The 23,221-nt window shown below is 40.3% G+C and overlaps 1 protein-coding gene across 1 annotated transcript; it reads left to right on the top strand.

Annotated features, from left to right (window-relative positions):
- Positions 1-18,640: 18,640 nt before the first annotated feature.
- On the top strand, positions 18,641-22,921 carry LOC114025974 (putative glycosyltransferase ALG1-like). The gene is given in 6 exon segments (XM_027839523.1): positions 18,641-18,678; positions 19,049-19,170; positions 20,544-20,577; positions 20,579-20,601; positions 22,029-22,143; positions 22,507-22,921. Coding segments are annotated over 6 exon segments (543 nt in total). The 3' UTR covers positions 22,718-22,921.
- Positions 22,922-23,221: the final 300 nt, after the last annotated feature.

Below are 23,221 nucleotides of genomic sequence, written 5' to 3'. Positions count from 1 at the left end.
TCCCATAAAAAAACCAAACCAAAACAAAAAAACCAAGGATGAAAACTCTAAGACACATAGTGGTTAAATTTAACAGTTCAATTCAGAAACAATAAATTCTACAAGCAATAAGAAAAAAAACCTTCAAATACAAAGGAAAGGACATGTTAAAGAACCCAAGACTATTCTTCCCCCACTAGAAAAAGGAGGGAATGGAAAAATGCATTCTAAAGAGTAATGGAGTTAAGGATGCAGCCCAGGGTGACCTATTCTGCAAATCTGAGTTTAACCATACAGGAAAGAACATGGCTATTCAATTGTAAAGAAGAGTTTGAAACATTTTTAGAAAGAAAACCAGAACTGAAGATATTATTTGTTTCTTCAATACCCCAAACAATAGAAATGCAGGAGTGAATAAATGTAGCAGTTAAGGACAGCAACAGTAACAGAGTGGCAAGAGAAAGAGCAGTAAGAGACTACTTTTTTTGGGGGGGGGAGCAATTGGAATTAAGTGATTTGCCCAGGATCACACAGCTAGTAATTGTCTGAGGTCAATTTTGAACTCAGGTCCTCCTGACTTCAGGGCCAGTGATCTATCTACTGCACCACCTGGCTGTCCCAGGAGCCCGTTTTCTAAATCTATTCAAGGAGATAGGATAAAGGCAGAAATCTCAAAGAGATAAAGATGAGGAGGTGGATGGGGGTACTATAGACAGAACCTGGTGACAGTCTGCCTACAGGTAAATAAAAAATTTTTTTGGAACTATATTACAGCATTGGAGGGGATATGAAAGAGGAGGAAAAGAACAGGGTGTGTTAGCAAAAATGTGTGATGTGGTGGTATCAAATCCAGGGTTAGCAATGAGGGGAAGGTCATCTCTGTCTCAGAGAGAGAAGATGCTACAGGGGAGTAGGTGATGAAGAGTGGGGAAAGACTGAAAAGGGGTTGAAAATTTAAGAGGTTTTACTTTGGAGGTGGGGGGGTTCCACTGATGAATGCTTTTATCGTATTCAGAGAATGATGAAGAAAGATGGTTAATGAAGGTCGATAAGGCCCTTACATTAAATGAGAGCTGTGGGATTTGGTCCTTGAAAAGTCTACTTTTCCTACATTAGGAGAGGGGGTGTTGGAACCCCTAGGGGCAACTGGCACCTGGAGGAGTGAGAAAGCACAGACTCAGGAAGGAGATTTTGGGCAAATGTTGGGGGCAGGAGTGGGGATGGGAGTGGAGAAGGTAGCTAGGGGAGAGTATAGATTAGTGGTAAACTGCATAATCAGGGACATGGTTAGTTAATCTGATTAAAAAGAAGAGATCAGAGAGGTGGAGCCAAGATAGTGGATTAGAGGTAGCAACCCAGATGAACTCTCTTAATATTCTTCTCTAAACAACTTTAAAATAATGTCCCAAATCACATTTTGGCATGGTAGAGCCAACAAAAGGTCAGGGTGAAACATTTTTTCCAGCCTAAGAAAACTTAGGATGTCAGCAGGAAAGGTCTGTGATACTGGGGTGGAGGTCTGTTCAGAGCACAGTTCACTGGTGCTAGCACCAGCGGTGGGCCTTGGAGGCACTGCGACAGCAGCAGTGGCAACAGCTTTGGGAGCTTTCAGCACAGAGATGATAAGGGGGTCAGACAGCTGGTCAGAAAGAGATTATAGGAGATACCTTTTCTGGATGCAACTGGTGCTGATGGGCAACTCCTGCCCATCATAGTTCTAGGTTGCAGTTCCAGGGCAGAGAGGAGCACTTGTGGTCAGTGACAAGGGAGCGGGGTTCCTGGTCTCATTTCCAACGCAAAGAGGAATTCTAGTATTTGTGGCTTCAGAAGAGTAGGAGACCTGATCACAGTTCCAGGGCAAAGAGGAGAATTGTGCTTATGACTGAAGGGGAGCAGAGGCTATTTCTGGGTAAGGACCAGAGAACAGAACAAGAGATTAGTGACCACACTTCTCCCAGGATAATGCCACCTTAGAAACACATAAGACTTGCAGACATCCAGAATTAGCTCTGAAAACAGCAGCACAAAAAAGCCTGATGCTTGGAACAGGGCCTCCCCACCTCTAGGTGAGCAGAGCCCAACTTTAACAAAAAAATTCAAATTCACGAAATAGACTGGAAAAATGAGCAAGCAACAACCACAACAAAAACTTGACCATAAAAAGCTACTATGGTGGCAAGGAAGACCAAGACACAAACTCAGAAGTCAATAATGTGAAAACATCTACAAGTCAAGCTTTAAAGAAAAATGCTGATTGGACACAAGCCCAACAAGAATTCTTAGAAGAGTTAAAGAAAGAGATAGGAGAGGTAGAGGAAAAGTCAGGAAAAGAAATGAGAGTGATTGAAGAAAGTTATGACAAGACAATTAGCAGCTTGGTAAAAGAGGAACAAAAAATATTGAAGAAAATAACACCTTAAAAAAGTAGAATTGGCCTAATGGTAAAAGAAGCACAAAAATTCACTGAAAAAAGAGCTCCTTAAAAAGCATAAAAGACCAAATGGAAAAGGAAGCACAAAAATTTCTTGAAGAAAAGAACTCCTTAAAAAGTAGAAGTGTCCGAATGGAAAAAGAGGTACAAAAGCTCATTGGAGAAAATAATTCCTTAAAAAATTAGAATTGGGCAAGTGGAAACTAATGATAGTATGAGACAGCAAGAAACAATAAAACAAAGCCATTTTGCTTTGAATGAAAAGCATGAATGAAAGAGTGAAAAAATAAAAGACAATGTGAAATATCTCATTGGAAAAACAACTGACCTGGAAAATAGATTGAGGAGAGAAAATTTAAGAATTATTAGACTACCTGAAAGCCACAATAGAAAAAAAGAGCCTAGACATCATACTTCAAGAAATTTTAAAGGAAAATTGCCCTGATGTATTAGACCCAGAGGGTAAAACAGAAATGGAAAACATTCACTCTTCACCTCCTGAAGGAGATCCCAAAATGAAAACTCCCAGAAATATTATAGCCAAATTCCAGAGCTTCCAACTCAAAGAAAACATATGTCAGGCAGCCAGAAAGAAATCATTTAAGTACTGTGGAGTCACAGTCAGGATCAGACAAGATTTAGCAGCTTCTGCTTTAAAGGATGGCTTGGAATATGATATTATGCAAGTAAAAGAGCTAGGATTACAACCAAGAATTATCTACCCAACAAAACTGAGTCTAATCTATCAGGGGAAAAATAGATATTTAATGAAATAGAGGACTTTCAAGCATTCATGATGAAAAGATCAAAGCTGAATAGAAGATTTGACATTCAAACACAAGACTCAAAAGAAACATAAAAAGGTAAACATAAAAGAGTAATCATAAGGGACTTAACAAATCAAACTACTTACATTCCTATATGGGAAAATGATGCATGTAACTCCTAAGAACTTTATATTTTTAGGGCAATTAGAAGCAGTCTACATAAATAGAGAGTATGGGTGTGCATCAGTTATGTTGGGATGATTCCCTCTCTCCACCCCTTCTCCATTTAAGGAATGAGAAAGGGGGAAGGAAGGGTGCAGAATGGGGAAAATTATCTCACATAAAAGTGGTGTGCAAGGAAGGGAAACATATATATATATACATACACACATATGTGTGTATGTATGTATGTATGTGTGTGTGTGTATTTGTGTATATATACTTCTTGGCATCTGCACCAGTCAATTCCTCCTTCTCCTCTACACTCTTATCTTTCTGGATTTTTGTAACACTGCTTTCTCTTGATTCTCTTCCTTTCTGCCTGAAGTCTCCTTCCCAGTCTTCTTTGCTGGATCATCATCTCTATCATGCCTACTAACTGTGGGAGTCCCCCATTGTTATGTCTTGGGCTCTCTTTTCTTTCTTTGCCCTCTCCCTTGGTGATCCCATCAGCTCCTGTGGGTTCAATTTCTCCTTTCTGTAAATGTGATTCCTAAATCTATGGATCTAGCTTGAGCCTAGCTGAGTCTACCAACAAGTTCTGGAGATTCAGGGTTCTCTAGTCTTTTGCTCATATATCTAGATCTAGCCTTGGAAGGGACTTCAGAATCCATTCAGTCCAATGCCTTAATTTCACAGATGAGGAAACTGAGGTTCAGAGAGGTTAAGTGAGTTGCCCAAGGACAGGAAGTAAGCATCAGAGGTAGAATTTGGATTTGAGTCTTCTGACTCCAGAGCCAGTGCTCTTTTCACAGTATGATGCTGCCTCCTATGCCTGACTGTTCCTCCTTACCTCTTCTTCTTAAATTGACAATTTCCTTCAAGAATCATTTAGGGTGGGGGGCAGCTAGGTGGCATAGTGGATATGGCTCTGGAGTCAGGAGAACCTGAGTTCAAATCCAGCCTCAGACATATGATACTTACTAGCTGCACGACCCTAGACAAGTCACTTAACCCCAATTGCCTCACCCCCCCCCCCCAAAAAGAATCATTTCAGGGCCTCCTGTGGGAGACCTTCTCTTTTTTTTTAAATGAGGCAATTGGGGTTAAGTGACTTGCCCAGGGTCACACAGCTAGTAAGTGTCAAGTGTCTGGTCTGAGACCGGATTTGAACTCAGTCTTCCTGACTCCAGGAGGACTATCCACTATGCCACCTAGCTGCCCCAGGGGAGACCTTTTCTTGTACTCCCCAGCTGCTAGTGTCTTACTCTCTAAGGTTATCTTCCATCTATTATGAACATATCTAGTAAGTACCTACTTATTATATACATGTTATTTCCCCCAGTAGCATGTAAGTGCATAAATGTATATTGCTTGATTGGGGTGATATTCTACCCCCTTCCTCCTTCCAAAGTAGGAACTTACCATTTTCTAAAAAGAAGTAGATAAGCTGCTGTGAAAATATATAGCCTATACGCCCAGCTTTGGTCATGAAATCCCTGCCAAGGTCAGTGACAGTTCAGGACTGAATGTCCTTCTTCCTGGGGAGCAAGCAGTTCCAGCCTGCTATTTGGAGAAAGCAATGATTGAATTCATGTTCAAGGGAGCTATAGACCTGGCCATACTGGCACATGTCCTTGTTGCCCTTAAAGGAACTGGGCATAGACTTGAATGACACATAGAAATAGAATCAGCTGCTGTGAGAAGTGTTTGTGTAGGAGGGGTGGCTGGTAGTACCTTTATTTTTCAATCCGGGGAAGAAAGAAAAAGGGGACAATAGGACAAAGGACAATAAAACTCACTTCTTAGTAAGAGCATCATGCATGAATCACGATTCTTCTTTTATGTAAATAATATTTTATTTTTCAGAGTACATGTAAAGATAGTTTTCAACATTCATTTTTTTATAAGATTTTGAGTTCCAAACTTTTCTCTTTCCCCCCTCCCCAAGATGGCAAGCAATCTGATATAGGTTATACATGTGCAATCACGTTAAATAGATTTTCACATTAGTCATGTTGCAAAAGAAGAAACAGAACAAAAGGAAAGAACTCACAAAGAAACCCAAAGAAAGTGAAAATAGTATGCTTTGATCTGCATTCAGCCTCCATCAGTTCTTTCTCTGGATGTGGATAGCATTTTCCATCATAAGTTTTTTGGAATTGTCTTGGATTATTGTATTGCTGAGAAGAACTAAGTGTATCAGAGTCGATCATCGCACAATGTTGCTGTTACCGTGTACAATGTTCTCCTGGTTCTGCTCACTTCATTCAGCGTCAGCTCACATAAGTCTTTCCAGGCTTTTCAATCAGGATTCTTCTGAAATAGAAACTGAGTTGTCAAACTTGGAGTAGATTGTGGCGGTGTTTGTGTGACTACACAAATGGGGAAACTTCTAAAACTCTGGCTATAGAGTCTCTTGGAATTCTGTCAGAATGAAATTGATTAGTGACACAGTAAGAGAAGGTGATTTTATACAAACTTTAATTAACACCAGATTTTCATCCCATTGATGCCCCAGACATACTTAACCTATACCCAGGATTCTTGTGTCTCACACTGAAGGTAAAGGTACATTGCTCAGATATTGTGAGCTTCACTAGCCATTTGAGAACTGGAGCAGAGGTCAGTCAAGAAATACATTCCCATTGAGGCATCTAGGTGGTGCAGTGGATAGAGCACCAGCCCTGGAGTCAGGAGGACCTGAGTTCAAATCTGGTCTCAGACACTAGCTGTGTGACCCTGGGCAAGTCACTTAACCCCAATTGCTTAAAAAAAAAGGAAAAAAAAAGAAAGAAATACATTCTCATCAATAGTAACAAGCTCCTGCTAGGCACATTGAGCCCCAGGAAAGGTCATTATTCAGGGATAAGTTCTAAAGCAGGTTCCTCTGGTTAGGTTAGAAAATGAGAGGTCTTACAAAATCTGTCCAAAGAGTGTCTATCCAGGATGATATACATTATGATATTATTTAAGGCTAGGTCTACAATGTGGGTCCATTTGTGTAGGTCGAGAAACCTGTTGCTGCCAGAGGAAGACTTTAATATCTGAAGGGCTTGTGAAGGGAGAGATTTTCTGCAACTTTCTCTTAGTCAAGTACTGTGCTTCTGGGGACTGTATAAGGAGGCTGGATGGCAATTTATCCACTCAGCCCCATAGGTCTGCCATGATCATTCAGGTATGGAAGACTAGACTAATTTCTCTAGGAAATAACCCTTTAAATTTGCATAATTATTTCCTAGCTTATCATTCAAGTATTTGGCATAATTGAACTTGAGGTATATTGTGGCTCTGGTGGTGAGTGGTAACAACTTCTTTACTATCTTCTCCACTTTCACACTCAGGGGCTTCAGGGCAGAGTCCAGAGTCCAGAGTTCAGAGTCTGGTTCATTTTTCCAGGATACCTTGTAGTTGCATTTTGAAGGAACATGGCAAGCTTGTGAACCAATGGTATGCTTTGGCTCTCTTGATTTGGAGAATGTTTCTTGGTCTCATTCCTATTTATCCTTACACAGGCAGAAACTGTCACCTTTGAAACTCAACCATCATTGTTTTAGTCCTTTCCACTAGGAAGGACACCATTCTCCACACATATCACTGAATGATATGAAGGTAAGAGAGTATAGGGTCTAAATTATTATTTATTTTGTTAAATATTTCCCAATTATATTTTAATCAGTTCTGACTGATGGGGAGTGTTGTGGGCCATGTGAGGCTGCATGTTTGACATCTCTGTTCTAGGGAACTGGAATAAAGGAAACCTCAGTCCTTAATTTTCTGTGCTATGACCCAAGGCAAGTCCCTTTCTCCACTTTGAATGCTTTCCCTCAAAGATAAATCTCCTTTTGTCTTCACAGAAGCACTGTGAGAATGAATGTAAGTCAACTAGGAAACTTAGGTGTACTGAGTTTTATAAATTTGAGGAACTGGATCTATAATCAACTGAAGAATGAAATAGCTACACTTGAAAGACTCAACTTTGGGGATGCTAGGTGGTGCAGTGGATGGAGCACCGGCCCTGAAGTCAGGAGGACCTGAGTTCAAATCCAGCCTCAGAACAAACACTTGACACTTACTAGCTATGTGACCCTGGGCAAGTCACTTAACCCCAAGTGCCTAAAAAAAAAAAAGACTCAACTTAGTTCTGTCTAAAGCTGCAAAAATGGACATTAGGACTAGTATAATAGATGTTGTGTGTTTCAGAGGAGTAAGAAAAAGTGAGCCAAACATTTTCTGGATCTGCTGCTTTTCCTTTCTCCTCTGAGAAAGTCATTAAATATGGTCAAGAAATATCTACCACCTTCTCACCTTTCTCAGCAAGGACTTAAATTAGTCCAGTGGGGTAGAGAGCTTGCTAGCTGAAAGAACTTCCTCTTTCCTCCTGGGGGTCAAGAATGAAATAATTTTCCAGAATATTTGTGTTTTCTCCTCCTATGTTGGTTGAACAAGATCCATAGAGACTTCTAGCTTTGATCTGAACAGATGACATGTAACATTATCTTAGGGAACTATACTTTCAGCATTTTTTTCTTCACTGTTTCTTAAAATTCTTTTATTTCTAAAAACCCAACAGCTATAAGGCCAGGGACACCAAATGAGGAAGAAATGTGTATCCTTCCCAAGTTTCCAAAGGAGAAAATGCCATCTCCAGATGACTATTTATTTAACCTATCAATTGAAATATCTGAAAAAATTTTTGATTAGGCACTCTGTGAAAGAGGGTAGCTCACACTATCTTCCAGAATCAGGAATCCTATCACTCCACCTACATTAATCTCCTTGAATCTTTCCTCCATGCAGGAGGTGGCTTTTTCTAGGGCAGGAAGGATTCTTTTTCCTATGGAAACCTTGCTCTTGGAGGGGTTGTTGGAGACACAGAGGTAGCAACAGCAGCAGCAGCCTGGACAACAGCAACTCCCAGTAGGTCCATGACCAGTCCCCTCCTCTCAGTCAAGTGATTCACAGCAGCTCCTTTACTAGGTACCCCACACACTCCCCTCCCTCATTCCCTCCTTTCTTTTTCACCAGCCAAAAGAAGGAGCAAAGACTTCTACTGCTGTAGACATATGGCTATGTAAGTGTCGAGGAGAACATTAATTTTGCACTGGTTTAGGTTTGAAGATGCTTAGGCACAGCTTGATGAAGGGAGAGTGGGTGGTGGTGGTGGTGGGGAAGGCTTATTTTTCTTCCCAACATTCATGGTTTCTGGACTAGACCATTCTGATTGGATGATTTCTGGGATCTTTTCCCTTTGATCCTTCATGCCTGCACCTAGCTCCGAGACAGGTCCACTCTTTGCCAAAATGATCTCATATATTCTCATGAGTTCAATGATAGACTATACACAAATGGTTTCCAAATCTATGTATCTGTCCAGTCCTTGTCTCCTGAAATCCAATCCCACATTATCAGCCAGACATCTCCCCTGGGATCTCAAAATCAACATGCAGTCCTCCTCTCCACCCTCTCCCCCAACCATGGTCCAAAGTAGACTCCTATCACTCCAGCGGAGGATTCTCATTTGTGTGTTTCGTGTAATTGGGGCTGTTTTGTCAGCTTGGTGTTCCCTAAGGGCAAAGGTCTTATCATTTTTTTTTAGCCATTTCCACTTCACTTAGAAGCAGATTAGAAATGCTGGGCATCTAGGAGGATGATTTCTCCAGAGTGACTTCTGTGAAGGGGATTTATCCTAACTCCTCAACCTCTGTTCCTCAACCTCCTTGCACACATACCAACTACATACGTTTATATTTTAGTCCTACCATTTATAGACCACTTTGTTAGATATTGGGGATTGAAATAACATAACCTCTGCCCTTAAAGAGCTTACAGTCTAGGAGAGATGAACTAAGTATGCAAATAATGATAATACAAGTTAAAAATGATCGAGTGCAGACAAGTCAAAGAGTAGATTGAGGGATTTAAGTACACGAGGCAGGTCAACGGAAATATTCATGGAGGAGGCAGCAGTTGTTCTAGGTTTTAGAGAAGGTGAAGAATGTTGATAGGTGGAAATGGAGGAAAAGGTGGGATGGGCAGAATTTGTTATAGACATGGGAAACTGTACAAAGGCTCAAGGCAGAAGTAGAACGAAAGAGTGAGTAGCCCATTTTGACTTGTCTTGTAGTGTGTGAAAGCTAGGCAGCTGGGGAAGACTGAAAAGTTCAGTTAGTATGAGACTGAGGAGCTCTTGGAATACCAGGATATTTCTTCCAGAGTTCAGTGGGTTTGTGATCTCATCAAGTTGGGTACTTCCTCCATCAGTGCAGATTACAGCCCCTCTATGCCTTCTCTTCTTGTTTGACTTGCTCACATTTTTCTATTCATCCTCAGCAAGACCTTTCTCTAGATCTCTGGACCATATGAAGATAACATGGAGCAGCATGGCATAGTGAATAGAGAGCTGGCCTTGAAGCCAAGAAGACTTGGTTTTGGTTTTCTCAAGGCCCACTTTTTAAACATGCTGCTGTGTGACTCTGACTTCTCAGTGCTTTAGGCAACTCAGAGAGTGTAAGTTGCTGAAAAGTTGTATACCTGCATTGGTAGAGGGAATTTGCTCAACTGGGAGCTCCCTGTATACCAATGAAATCACATGTCCAGTCCCCATCCCTGAGTATTTATTAAAGCCCTGCAATATGCTAATCACTGTGGTAGGTGCTGGGGATATGAAAACAAGAATTTACTAAGTATGACAGCGCTGGGGATACAAAGGCAAAAACACAGCCCTTGCCCTCAAGCAGCTCATTCTGACGGGGAGAAAACATGTGAAAAGTTGTACATATAAGATATATACAGTTCAAATGGAAGGAGAAGGAAGGCACTGGCAATGGGGAGGAGCGAGTGAGGCATCCTACAGTAGGTGAGATTTGAGCTGAGTCAGGAAGGAAGTCTTGAAGGCAGATGTGAAGAGGGAAGAACATTCCAGGCATGAGGCATGGATAAATAAATAAAAGGCATGTAATCTAAAGATGGAGTGTCAGTGCAAGTAGCGGCACAAAGGCTGGTGTCCTTGAATTATAGAGTATATGATTATAAGAAAACTAGAATGGTAAGAAGGGACCAGAGTTTTAAAAAGCCAAAGAGATAATTTTATGTTTAATCCTGGAGGCAATAGAGAACCACTGGAGTTTACTGAGTGTGTGTGTGTGTGTGTGTGTGTGTGTGTGTGTGTGTGTGTGTGAGATGGTCAGATTTCCACTTTAGGAAGAGGACTTTAGCAGCTGAGTGGAAAATAGATTGGAGTGGGAAGAGACTTGAGGCACAGAGACCAACTAGAAGACTGCTATAATAGTATAGATGTCAGGTGATGGGAATTTGCACTGGGCTGGTGTCTGAGTGAATAGAGAGGAGGATGTATTCAAGAGATGTGGTAGAGGTAATTATATGGAGGTGATTGTGAGTGAGGAGTTGAGGATGACCCCAAGGTTATGATGACTGGGAATATGATGGTGCCCTTGACAGTAACAGGGAAGTTGGGAAAAGAGGAGAGTTTAGGGAGAAGGATAATACATTCTATTGTGCACATATTGAATTTGAGATGCCTATGAGTCATCCAATTTGAGATGTCTAAGGGGCAATTGGTGATGTAAGACTGAAGATCAGGAGAGAGGTTAAAGATGGATAAATAGATCTGAGAATATTCTACATAGAGAAGACAACTGAACCCATGGAATCTGATGATGTCCCAAAGAGAGACAATATACAGATAGAAGAGGAGGCCTTGGACAAACTCTTGAGGAGACACTCATAGTTAATGGAGGTGAAGATACAGCAAAGGAGACAGAGAAGGATTTGTCATACAGGCTGGAGGAGAGCCAGGAGAGATCAATATTGTGAAAACCCAGAGAGTAGAGAATATCAAGGAGAAGATGGTTATCAACAGTATCAAAGCCTGCAAAAATCAAGAAGGAAGAGGATTAAGAGATCACTGGTAACTTTGAAGAGAATAATTTCTGTTGAATGATGAGGTCCAAAGCCAGATTCCAAAGGATCTAGAAGTGACTGAGAGGAGAGGATATGGAGGTACTGATTGTAGATGGTTTTTTCAGAGAGTTTAGTCATGAAGGGGAGTTGAGACAGAGTGATAAAACAATAGCTATAGGGACTGGTTGGATCAAAGGAAGGTTTTTTTTAAGGATGGAAGAGACATGAGAGCATTGGGAGGCAGCAGGGAAGCAGGAAGTAAATAGGGAGAAATTGAAGATTAGTCAGAGCCTCGGATGGTAGAGGGAGCAATCTGAGGACACAGGATGGAATGGGATCCCTTGTGCACATAGAGGTATTTGCTTCAAGAAGAGTCACTTCTTTGTGTAAGATGGGTGAAGGAAGAAATACAGTAGTGGGGAAAGACATCTAAATGACGTGAGATGAGGAGGAAGGGAGAAGAGGGAGCTCTAAGTGAATGGTCTCCATTTTTTCAGTGAAGTGTGAGGCAAGGTCCTCAGCTCAGAGGGTGGGAGGAGGGAGGGCAGTAGGAGGCTTGAGGAGGGATAAAAGGTGTGGAATAGCTGTTGTGATTGGAGTAGCACTTGATTAGGGAGGCATAAAGGGATTGCCTTGCATAATGAGGGTCCAGGTAAGGTTATGTAACATAAATTGGTAGTGGACTCAGTCAGCATGGTTTCATGATTTTCTCTAGTTCCATTCAGCAGCACATGAAAAGAGCAAAGACAGTGGATGGTAGGAATAATCTGAGGTTGGGGTTTGGGAATCCTGATAGGTAATAGGACAAGGGGACCAGGGACTTGAGTGTATAGTAAGATGTTGAACTGTTTCACCAAGGAATGACTATAGGTAAGGGCGAAGAGTGTAGCCAGTTTGGGGCTGATGACCTGGAAAAAAACTGAGGATGGAGGGATTAGAGGTCATGATCAGGATGAACAAGGTTAGGGGTCTAAGGCAGAGGGTAAGATGGAATGATAAAAGATTATGATCAAAAGGAATTTAAGAGTTCATGATCTTGAAAGTACAACACTTGTGAGTGATGGCAAGATCAAAGGTATGACCATCCCTGTGTGTATTTGAAGAAGAGTGGGAGGAATAGGCCGTGGAAACTGAGGAGATCTTAATCTTTAAGAATCTTACTTTTCTTTGGCTAGGTGGGGAAGGAACAACTTGTACACAGAAAATTAAGTATGAAATCTGTGCAAAGGAATTCCCAGCATGTGGTCTGTCCTTTGCTTATTGCTTGTTTTTAGTACATTGCTGGTCTACCTTCTTTTTCTGGCTTACATCTCTCTGATATCATCAACACTGCTTCTGCTGGGCATTTCTTCCTTGATAATGTTACAGCCTATTCAAACCCACCAGGTGCCTCTTCATTGCCTTTTGTGTCACCTGCAATATTAATTCTAAGGAGATTCATCATGACTTATGGCCATATTGGATCATTGGAATAATATTGATGTTAATAAGGTGGACCTTTTCTCAGAGAGAAGTTGGGGGTCATAAAAGACAATGAGCAGTTTCCCAAATGCAATTTGTGTTTGCTCAATTAATTCTTCTCTTTTTCCTGCTCAGTTCTGGGTCTAGTTCCTTATTCATCTGCATGCAATGTTTTCCCAAGATATATGGACTAATGGACCAGTTCTATGGGGTGTCCATCTAGCTTCAGATCAACATCGAGACAATAGTTGAACTTTTATTTTTTCTTCATGTATAACTGGGCTGAATTCTTTTGAGTGATCATTTATCTCATTTAGTTATCTCTGCAGTGCTGAACAAACCCCAATTCTATTTGAATATAGTGCTGCAAACTCTTGGAGGGCAGAGACTTCATTTTTTGTTTTGGTATCCCCATTGCTGGGCGTGTAGTAGGCCTTCAATAATTGCTTGTTGTTTGCTTGATTGGACATTCTCCATGACAGTAACAAACATCTTTATTGAATATATATTTCCCTATTTTAGTCTCTTAAAAACTTTAATCAGAGGGTTAATTAATATAGGTACTTCTGTTGTGACATCTTTCAAGGAATCTTGCATGATTTAATTTGTACATGAGCGACCCCTTCTTGGAAGAGAGCCTTTTTGGACTAATGATGACAGCCCTATGCATCTTCTCCATAACTTTCCAACACTAGGAAAGATGTTGGGAAATTTTTCTCTCTATTCACAGTGGCTGTTGTTACAGTAGCCTGGGTCATGGGATCATTTGAAATTTTTAAAATTTAATTTTTAAATTTTAATAATATTTTATTTTTTTCCCTATTACACATCAAGACAATTTTCAGCATTCATTTTTACAAGATTTTGAGTTCCTTCTTTTCCCTTCTTAAAATGTTGGCAATTCGATAAAGGTTATACATGTGCTGTCATGTGAAACATATTTCCACATTAGTCATAGTTGTGAAAGAAGAAACAGATCAAAAGGAAAAAAAACACAAAAAAGAATAAAATAAATGAAAAAAGTATGCTTTGATTTGTATTCAGGGTCCATTAATTCTTTATCTGGATGTGGATAATATCTTCCCTCATGAGTTCTTTGCATTTATCTTGGATCATTGTATTGCTGAGAAGAGCAGAGTCGTTCATAGTTGGTCATCACATAATGTTGCTGATACTATGTAAAATGTTTTCCTGGTTCTGCTCATTTTCCTTTGCATTAGTTCGTATAAGTCTTTCTAGGTTTTTCTGAAATCTGCCTGCTAGTAATTTCTTTTGCACAATAGTATTCTATTACAGTCATATACCACAGCTTCTTCAGCCACTCCCCAATTGATGGGTATCCCCTAAATTTCCAATATTTTGCCACCATGAAAAGGGCCTCTTTAAATTTTTTTGCATATATAGGTCCTTTCCCCCTTTTTATGATCTCTTTGGGATACAGATCTAGTACTGGTAATGCTGGATCAAAGGGTATGGACAGTTTGGTTGTCCTTTGAGCATAGTTCCAAATTGCTCTCCAGAATGGTTGGATCAGTTCTCAACTCTACCAACAGTGCATTAGTGTCCCAATATTTACACATCATCTTCAACATTTATCATTTTCCTTTTCTGTTATATTAGCCAACTGATAAGTGTGAGGTAGTACCTCAAAGTTGTTTTAATTTGAATTTCTCTAATCAAAAGTGATTTCATATGCTAATAGATAGCTTTGATTTCTTCCTCTGAAAAATGCCTATTCATATCCTTTGGCCATTTATCAACTGGGGAATGGCTTGTATTCTTATAAATTCAGTTCCTTATATTGAGAAATGAGGCCTTTATCAGAGACATTTGCTTTAAAGATTGTTTCCCAGCTTTCTGCTTTCCTTCTAATCTTGGTTGTATTGGTTTTGTTTGTGCAAAAGCTTTTTAATTTAACATAACCAAAATTATCTATTTTACATTTCATAATGCTCTCTATCTCATGTTTGGTCATGAACCTGTAACTCACTTAACTTCTCCTTTAAGAATTTGGATGCTATACTATTTGGTATATATATGTTTAGTATTGATATTACTACATTGCCTATGGTATTTTTTTTTAAAGCAAGATGCAGTTTCTTTCCTTATCTCATTTAATTGGGTCTATTTTTGCTTTAGCTTTGTCTGAGATCAGGATTGCTACCTTTGCTTTTTTTTTTTAACTTCAGCTGAAGCATAATAGATTCTGCCTCAGTCCCTTACCTTTACTCTGTGTGTGTCTCTCTCTGCTTCAAGTGTGTTTTTTGTAAACAACATATTGTAGGATTCTGGTTTTTGATCCACTTTGCTATTTGCTTCTGTTTTATGGGAGAATTCCTCCCATTTACATTCAGTTATGATTACTGTGTATTTCTTTCCATCCTATTTTTCCTCCTGTTTGTCCTCTCTTTCCTTTCACCCTTTCCCCCCTCACCAGTGTTTGCTTCTGTCTACTGCCTTCCCCTGGGTCTGCCCTCTCTTCTGTCAGTCTCCCCCTCCCCCCCTTTATGTAATCTCCTCGCCTCCTATTTTCTTGTTGGGTAAGAAAGATTTCTATATTCAACTGATTGTATATATTATTCCCTCTTTGAGCCAATACTGATGAGAGAAAGGTTCAAGTGATGCCCATTGCCCACCCTCCAATTTTTCCCTCCACTGTAATAAGTTTTTTTACCCCTTTTCATGTGAAATAATTTACCCTATTCCACCTCTCCCTTCCTTCTGCACCCAGTGTACTCCTCTTTCTCATCCCTTAATTATTTTTATGTCATTCTCTCCAATTCACTTTATACCTGTACCCTCTGTTCATGTATATTCCTTCTAGCTGTACTATTAGTGATACAATTTTTAAGAATTACAAGTATCATCTTCCCATGTATGGATGTAAACAGTTTAGCTTGATTGAATTCCTTCCATATGCTTTTCCCTTTTCCCCTTTTTCCCTTCTTAGGCCTCTCTTAGGTCTTGATATTGGAAATCAAATTTTTTGTTCAGTTCTGGTCTCCTTACGAAAGCTTGAAATCCTTCTATTGCATTGAATGACCATTTTTTTTTTTCCTTTTGAAGTATTGCACTTAATTTCACTGGGTAGGTGATTCTTGGTTGTTGTCCTAGCTCCTCTGCCTTCCAGAATATCATGTTCCATGACCTCTGATCTTTTAATGTTGCAGCTGCAGAGTCCTGTGTAATCCTAATTTTGGCTCCTTAATATTTGAATTGTTTTTTTCTGGCCACTTGCAGTATTTTTTCCTTGCTCTAATAGTTCTGTGATTTGGCTATACTGTTCCTTGGAGTTTTTATTTTGGTATCTCTTTCCTGAGATGATTGGTGCATTCTTTCAATGCCTCTTTTGCTTTCTGGTTCCAGGATATTAGGGCAATTTTCTTTGATAATTTCTAGAAAGATGCTATCCAGGACTGCCTTTTGATTATGGCTTTCAGGTAGTATGATTCTGACCTATCTCTCCTGCATCTATTTTCCAGGTAAGTTGTTTTTTTTTTCCAATGAGGAATTTTACATTTTCTTCTATTTTTTCATTCTTATAAATTTCTTTGATTGATTCTTGATGTCACATAGAGTCATCCATTTCCACTTGTCCAATTTAACTTTTAAGTAGTTCTTTTCCTCAATTAGCTTTTGTTTCCATTTGGCCAATTGCACTTTTTAAGGAGTTGTTTTCTGCAGTGGATTTTTGTATCTCCTTTTCCATTTGGCCGACTCTACTTTGTAAGCAGTGTTTTTCTTTTTCCAAGCTATTGACTCCTTTTTTTTTCATAATTCTCTTGCATCACTCTCATTTCTTTTCCCAATTTTCCTCCTACTTCTTCTTTATGATTTTAAAGCTTCCTTGTGAGTTTTTCTATGCGTTCTTTCTGGGCTCAAGACCACTTCCCATTTTCTTCTGGGGCTTTGCCTGTAGGTGTTTTGACATTGTTGTCCTCTTCTGAGTTTGTGTCTTGATCTTCCCTGTCACCACAATAACTTTCTATGGTCAGATTTTTTTTTTGTTGTTTTTTGCTCATCTTTTTTGGCCTTTTTCCTTTCTTTTAAATTTGAGCTATGCTCTTGGGGTGGAAGGGACACTGTCTTGTGCCAAGGACTGTAGGCCCTGACTGTTTACCTGGTGCTGCACTGGTGTTGCCCTGAGGCCCATGGGTGACCCTGCTGTCTGGTGCTGAGATGAGGGGGTGGGGTGGGTGGGGGCTGATGCTCCTGGAGGCCATAGGGGTCTGGCAGCTTACCTGATGCTGAGCCGCGGTCCTAGTGCTGGTGTCTGGGGTGTGCTGAGGCCGTAGGGGTGTTTCTGTATTTCCCCAGGGCTACACTGGAGGACATGGATGTCTTGCTGCTGGCTGCTGCCTGTTTGCTTAGGCACCTGTATGGTTGGCTCTACCTGTTTGTGCAGGACTATCCTGAAGCATGTGGAGGTCTGGCCACAGGAGGCTGCCTGTTTGGCTGGAGCTATGCTGAAACATGTGAAGGTCTGGTCCCTGGAGATTGCCTGTTTGTCAGGGGCTAAGCTAAAGCACATGGTGGTTCTCATAGCTGGAGTCTGCCTGGTCCCCTGGCTATGCTGAGGCAAGTGTAGGGGGTCCTGGTGTTGGTGTTTGCCTGCTCCATTGCACTGGGGCTTAGGATCTCTTGCTGGTTTGTTGAGGGTGGCTTGCTGTTGGCTTTCTGGAACGCTTCCTGTCCTAGAATGTGCTCCTCTTTTACCCGTGACAGACCTTTCTTGCTGATCTTACAAGTTTCTTGGACTCAAAGATATCATTTTAAATTGAGTTTGGGTTATGTGCCTATGATTTCCTGGTCCAGAGTTTCAAAGTTTCTTGCTTTTGATTTGACTTTATCTCTTTCACACAACCCACCTGGCCTGCCCAGCATTGGTTTGTGCTGGGTTGTGTGTTGTCTACATTGGAGTAAGCTAGTTATTGATTGGCACAACTACGGCTATACCATTTTGGGTCTGACACATGGATTTGTCCACCCTCTTGTATAGCTGGCTAAGTGGTGGTGAAGGGGCAGAAGGGTCTTAAGACTGAGTGACAAACTGGGCACTCTGGACACAGCTGGATGATGACTAGGGAAGGAGCAATAGTGCAGAGAGGTATGACAAAGTCAGCTTGTTGTGTTGATCTGGGGTGGGGGGAGGTTAGATGAGGAACTAAAAAATCTATTGTAGTACAGCCACAGGACAGTATCTGTACAGGCCTGGACTACTTCCCACAAGTGATCTGGAGAAGGCTACTCTTGGCATTCGATGCCCAGTGCCCTGGGATGGTTAATTACCAAGCTTAAATACTTAGTCACTGACTGACCATAAGTAGTCATGGTAGTGATGGATCGGGCCCTGGCATAGGAGTTTGACAAATGTATCTTTTCCAAGTATGAAAAGCTCTGTGGCCACCTATCAGATCTGTGTGGGACCATTGTAATGAGAGATCTGGCAAAGAACTGGAATATAAGGTATGCAAGGCCCCTGGACAGACAATTAGGATTGGAAGGAGAAGGGGGAAAGTTTCACTGTATGGGGAACTGTGTGTTCAGGAATGTTTGTAAAGGACTTCGAAAACACCAGGCACAAGGGTATGTTTACTAGTTATGTTAGTATGCAGAAGGAGCAGGGTAAGTAAAACCTTTCCTCATCCATACAGATGGTTCAATTTATCTGAAAATATCTCTGGAGGTTTCTCTGAAAAATTCTGAGCTCTGACTGCTCCTGAGTAGGAAGGGAAAAGGGAATGTAATTTTCTTGGGCCCTGAGCCTGTCCTCTTGGTCTCTACACTTCCCTGGTCCTTCCCAGCTTTCCTGCTTCCTGGTCTTCTCTCTAGAGATGATCTCAATGATCTTCCTGCAGAGCTGTGACTGTCTATAACAAGCCAGCAAGTCTCTTCCCTAGAGACACAACATCAGCTGTTCATGAAACTGGGCCACACCTGCTCCCCATTCAGAGCAACGTATGTCTCCCACACCCCAAGTAGCTAGTTTGTTCTCTCACTTGAGCCTGTAATCTTTGCCACAGTTTAAGAAAATTCAGGTAGGGTAAGAATAATGTTAACATTTCTCCCCCCTTATCTTTGAGGCTTTTGATGACAAGAAAGTCTGTTGGTGTATGTCACCTGGGAGGTCTCATAAAGATAAATAAGACTCTTGTTGGCTTGAGTGCTTGGCCCAGGACCTCTGTCTATACCATTGTATACTCTGTCCATACAATGGTATAGGGAGATGAACCACACTGTCTGGTGTCTCAGGGACTCCATCCACATCAAGGAGATGCTGGTCTAATCTCTATCATTTGATAATGTCCTTATCTCTGTTTCTGTTTAGCACAGAACCCTGGGACCCAGTCTTTGAGAGATCTGCATTCACTGAGCTCAATCCTAGGAGCAGGAAGGTAATACAGCTTGATGGACAGCCAGCTTTGATGGTCAGCAGCACGAGCTGGATGGGTCTTGATGTCTTTGAACTGGACACTTTGGGCATTACAGTATTGTCTCAAAGGGTGTGTTGTACTGGGGGCTTTTTTTTGCTACTTCCTATTTTCCTATTTCATGCTTGAACATAAGCAATATTTTAAAAATTTTCAATTTAATAGTATTTTATTTTTTCCAATTACATGTAAAGATAGTTTTCAACATTCATTTTTATGAGATTTTGAGTTCTAAATTTTTCTCCCTCCCTCCCCTCCACCCCCAAGACAATAAGCAATCTGATATAGGTTCTACATGCACAATCATGTTAAATATATTTCCACATTAGTTATGTTGTGAAAGAAGAATCAGAACAAAAGGGAAAAAACACAAGAAAGAAAAAACAAAAAACAAAAAAAAGTGAAAATAGTATGCTTCCATATGTGTTCAGAGTCCATAGTTCTTTCTCTTGATATGGATAGCATTTTCCATCATGAGTCTTTTGGAATTGTCTGGGATCATTGTATTGTTGAGAAGAGCTAAGTCTATTACAGTTTATCATCTCACAATGTTGCTGTTACTGTGTACAATGTTCTCTTGGTTCTACTCATTTCACTCAGCATCAGTTCATATAAGTCTTTCCAGGTTTTTCTGAAGTCCACCTGCTTATCATTTCTTATAGCACAATAGTATTCCATTACATTCTTATACCATAACTTGTTCAGCCATTCCACAATTGCTGGGCACCCCTCAATTTCTAATTCTTTGCTACCACAAAAAGACCTGCTATGAATATTTTTGTATATGTGGATCCTTCTCCCTTTTTTATGATCTCTTTGGGATACAGACCTAGTAGTGGTATTGCTGGACCAAAGGGTATGCACAGTTTGGTTGAACTTTGGGCATAGTTCCAAATTCCTCTCCAGAATGGTTGGATCAGTTCTCACAACTCCACCAACAATGCATTAGTGTTCTAATTTTCCCCCATCTTCTTCAACATTTATGATTTTTCTTTTCTGTCATATTAGCCAATCTGATAGGTATGAGGTAGTACCTCAGGGTTGTTTTAATTTGCCTTTTTTTACCAGTCACGATTTACAGCATTTTTCCATATTACTATAGATAGCTTTGATTTCTTCATCTGAAAACTGCTTATTCATAGCCTTTGAGCATTCACTAGCTGGGGAGTGACTTGTATTCTTACAAATTTGACTGTTTTCTATATATTTGAGAAATTAAAACTTTATCCAAAACACTGGCTTTAACATTTTCCCCCCAGTTTTCTGCTTTCCTTTTAATCTTGGTTGCATTGGTTTTGTTTGTGCAAAATGTTTTTTATGTAATTAAAATTATCCATTTTGCATTTCATAATGTTCTCTATCTCTTGTTTGGTATCCTTGTTGATTCTTTAGAGTTTGAACAATGGACCATCGACGGAGCAAACCTCGTTTCTAGTCTGTGTGATAACAGGTGCCTTGTGTTTACTTGTGTCTTTGTCACTGCGCATAGTGAATGTCAGTCAGGCAGTATTTAAAACTGCTTAACAGACATACAGAGAAGCCATTTTGGATTCTATTTCAAAAAGTTCATTTGTGGGTATTTAAAAGAACCAGTTGTTTTCTTGGTGGGATGCCTGACCAATCTGTAACCTGCCCCCTTTCTGACTCATGGTAGTGAGATGGGGGAAAGGGGGAGTTGGCTTGATCAATGAGAGAGCCTGTTGAATTTCTTATGGTTCTTTGGGCTTTTGATCTTATTTATGAATGGGAGCAAGAAAGGATTCTGACTCGGAATGCCTAACTGAGGCCCATAGAGTAATGTTTCCATGAGAGGGACTACTTATTTCCAATGTAGGATTGCTAAATGAGGGTTGAAGGTGGCTGAAATTTTGGGATATGTTTGCAAGGAACAGGGAGACATTAAAGGGCAATGACTGTGTTTTCCTGTTCACCAAAGGGAAAGGGACTCTTAAATTAAGAGCATTATGGCCAAATCATAAGCCAGATGTGCCTTAAGCACATTCAGATCTGCACATCATGGTTGGAAACTGAAGATTACTTTGTTTCTGGGTAAGAGCAGCCTATGGAGAATAGGCTTGTCCTGAAAATGGAATGCCACTTAGAGATTATGGACTAGAGCCACCCAGCAAGAGGCTAATAGAGATATACCAAGACCTTGTTGAGTGAGAGTAAATAGACACTTTTTTTTTTAAGTTTTGGGAACAGGTGCCTGAGGGATGGGTGCAAATGATTGAACTCAAGTAAAAGGAGCCTTCCTTATGTCCCAGATGGGACTCCCTAGACTGAGGTGCTATTGTCTCTCCTCACTCCCATTTCCTGAAATCCCTTTGCAGTCTGCTATTGAAGAACATGTTCTCTCTTCTCCCTGAATCTTCCACTCATTTATTCTTTTCTGAAGGACTGGGTCTGGCACAGTAGGATTTTATTTCTATCCTGCTTTTTAAGCCCTGAATTCTCTATCACCTAACTTGGAAGAAAATTCAAGTTCTTTGTTTTGGCTATAAATCTGTCAGAGACAGATTTATTAATTAAATAAAACTTAGCATCTCTTCTTAGAGAAATGCAAATAGGAATTTATCCTGCCTTTGAAAAAAATCTTTCTCTTCAGTGGAGATCTTTAGAATTATTTTATCCCTTTGTAAATTTCAGCTTCCTGTAGGCTGTATGTATCAGCATATTGTTCTAGTGGCTAATGCCAATTGTGAACACTCTCTTTGGGGTACTTTTAAGCAAGATGGTTGGAAATTTTGTTACTTTAACCCACATCCCAGCTGTTGCCTATAGAACCAGTAGTTCTAGTCTGTAGAGCCCCTTTAGGACTGTTTTATAGATTGCCTTATTTTTCTAAAAATGTTTCCTTTCTCCCTACTTTGGCAGGATCAGCAGATTTTGGTGTCTGCCTCCACAAATCCTCCAGTGGCTTGGATCTTCCCATGAAGGTGGTGGATATATTTGGATGCTGCTTGCCAGTTTGTGTTGTACATTTTCAGTGGTAGGGATTTTAGAATTTGTATGTTATATAGCAACGGAGAAGGGTTTCTGAAAGTTACTTGGTACAGTACCTGAACCATTTTCACGGACTTAGAACTTCTGTGAACTGAAGTCCAGTTGCAGTCTCAGCCTGTCACTGTTTTACAGTTAGTGTATTGTGTATGGAGTGTAATCACCAATGTGAAGGAGCCTGTCTTTGAGGGTTGACTTTTACCTCTATTTATCAGATTCACAGTATAATCAGCAAATAAAAAACAGATTTTTCTCATTCCATTTGCCCTTAGAAGTAGATCATTACAGGGTGGTGCAATGATACTTTGTTTCTTCTTCCAAGTTTCAGTTCTTTTGTGATTCTTTTTTGCAGTTTACATGAACTTGTGAAACATGAAGTAAATGGCATGGTGTTTATGGACTGTGAGGAGCTTGCAGATCAGCTGAAGGTAGAGATGTTGAGCTTGGACTCTTCAACACCATTGCATTCTACCCTCATCTTCATCTCTCTAGTCTCATTTGCTAATGGTATCCTTGGTGGGAATGGTAAAAGAAAGCTAGGTTTCTGGGGTCTCACTGCCTGATGAGGGGAGGGAGAAGAGTCCAATAAGCACAATGGGTGAGGCCTTCAACTTTTGTTTCTCTTTTATAGATGCTCTTTTCAGAATTTTCCAGTCCTGATAACAGATTGAAACAGTTCAGAAAAAAACCTTACAGAATCAAAGCAGCTTCGCTGGGATGAGAGTTGGGAGCAGACTGTGTTCCCATTGTTTACTCAAAATTGAGGGGTTTGGCCAAAGACTTGAATTCAATAAAAATCTTTTAAGTAAGAACTTACTGTGTGCAAGACATCATGCTAAGATGGTATAGATAAAGTTGAAACAATTACATTCTTGTCCTTAAGTAATATAGTTTTATAAAGGGAAGAAACATGCCCATTATCTATAAGACATTAGAAAATGATTAAATAAATAGGAGAAGTAAAAGAATGTCGAGACACAGAGAGGGACTAATTCTTGTGGAGGAAATTATGAAAAACTTCATGGAAAAAATAATATCTGAACTAGGCTATGAAAGATAATAGTACC

This window comes from Vombatus ursinus, unplaced genomic scaffold (genome assembly GCF_900497805.2).
Source record: "Vombatus ursinus unplaced genomic scaffold, bare-nosed wombat genome assembly UNPS02014832.1, whole genome shotgun sequence".
Lineage (NCBI taxonomy): Eukaryota > Metazoa > Chordata > Mammalia > Diprotodontia > Vombatidae > Vombatus > Vombatus ursinus.
The sequence above is the reverse complement of the archived record's forward strand: the minus strand, read 5'-3'. Positions and strand labels throughout refer to the sequence as shown.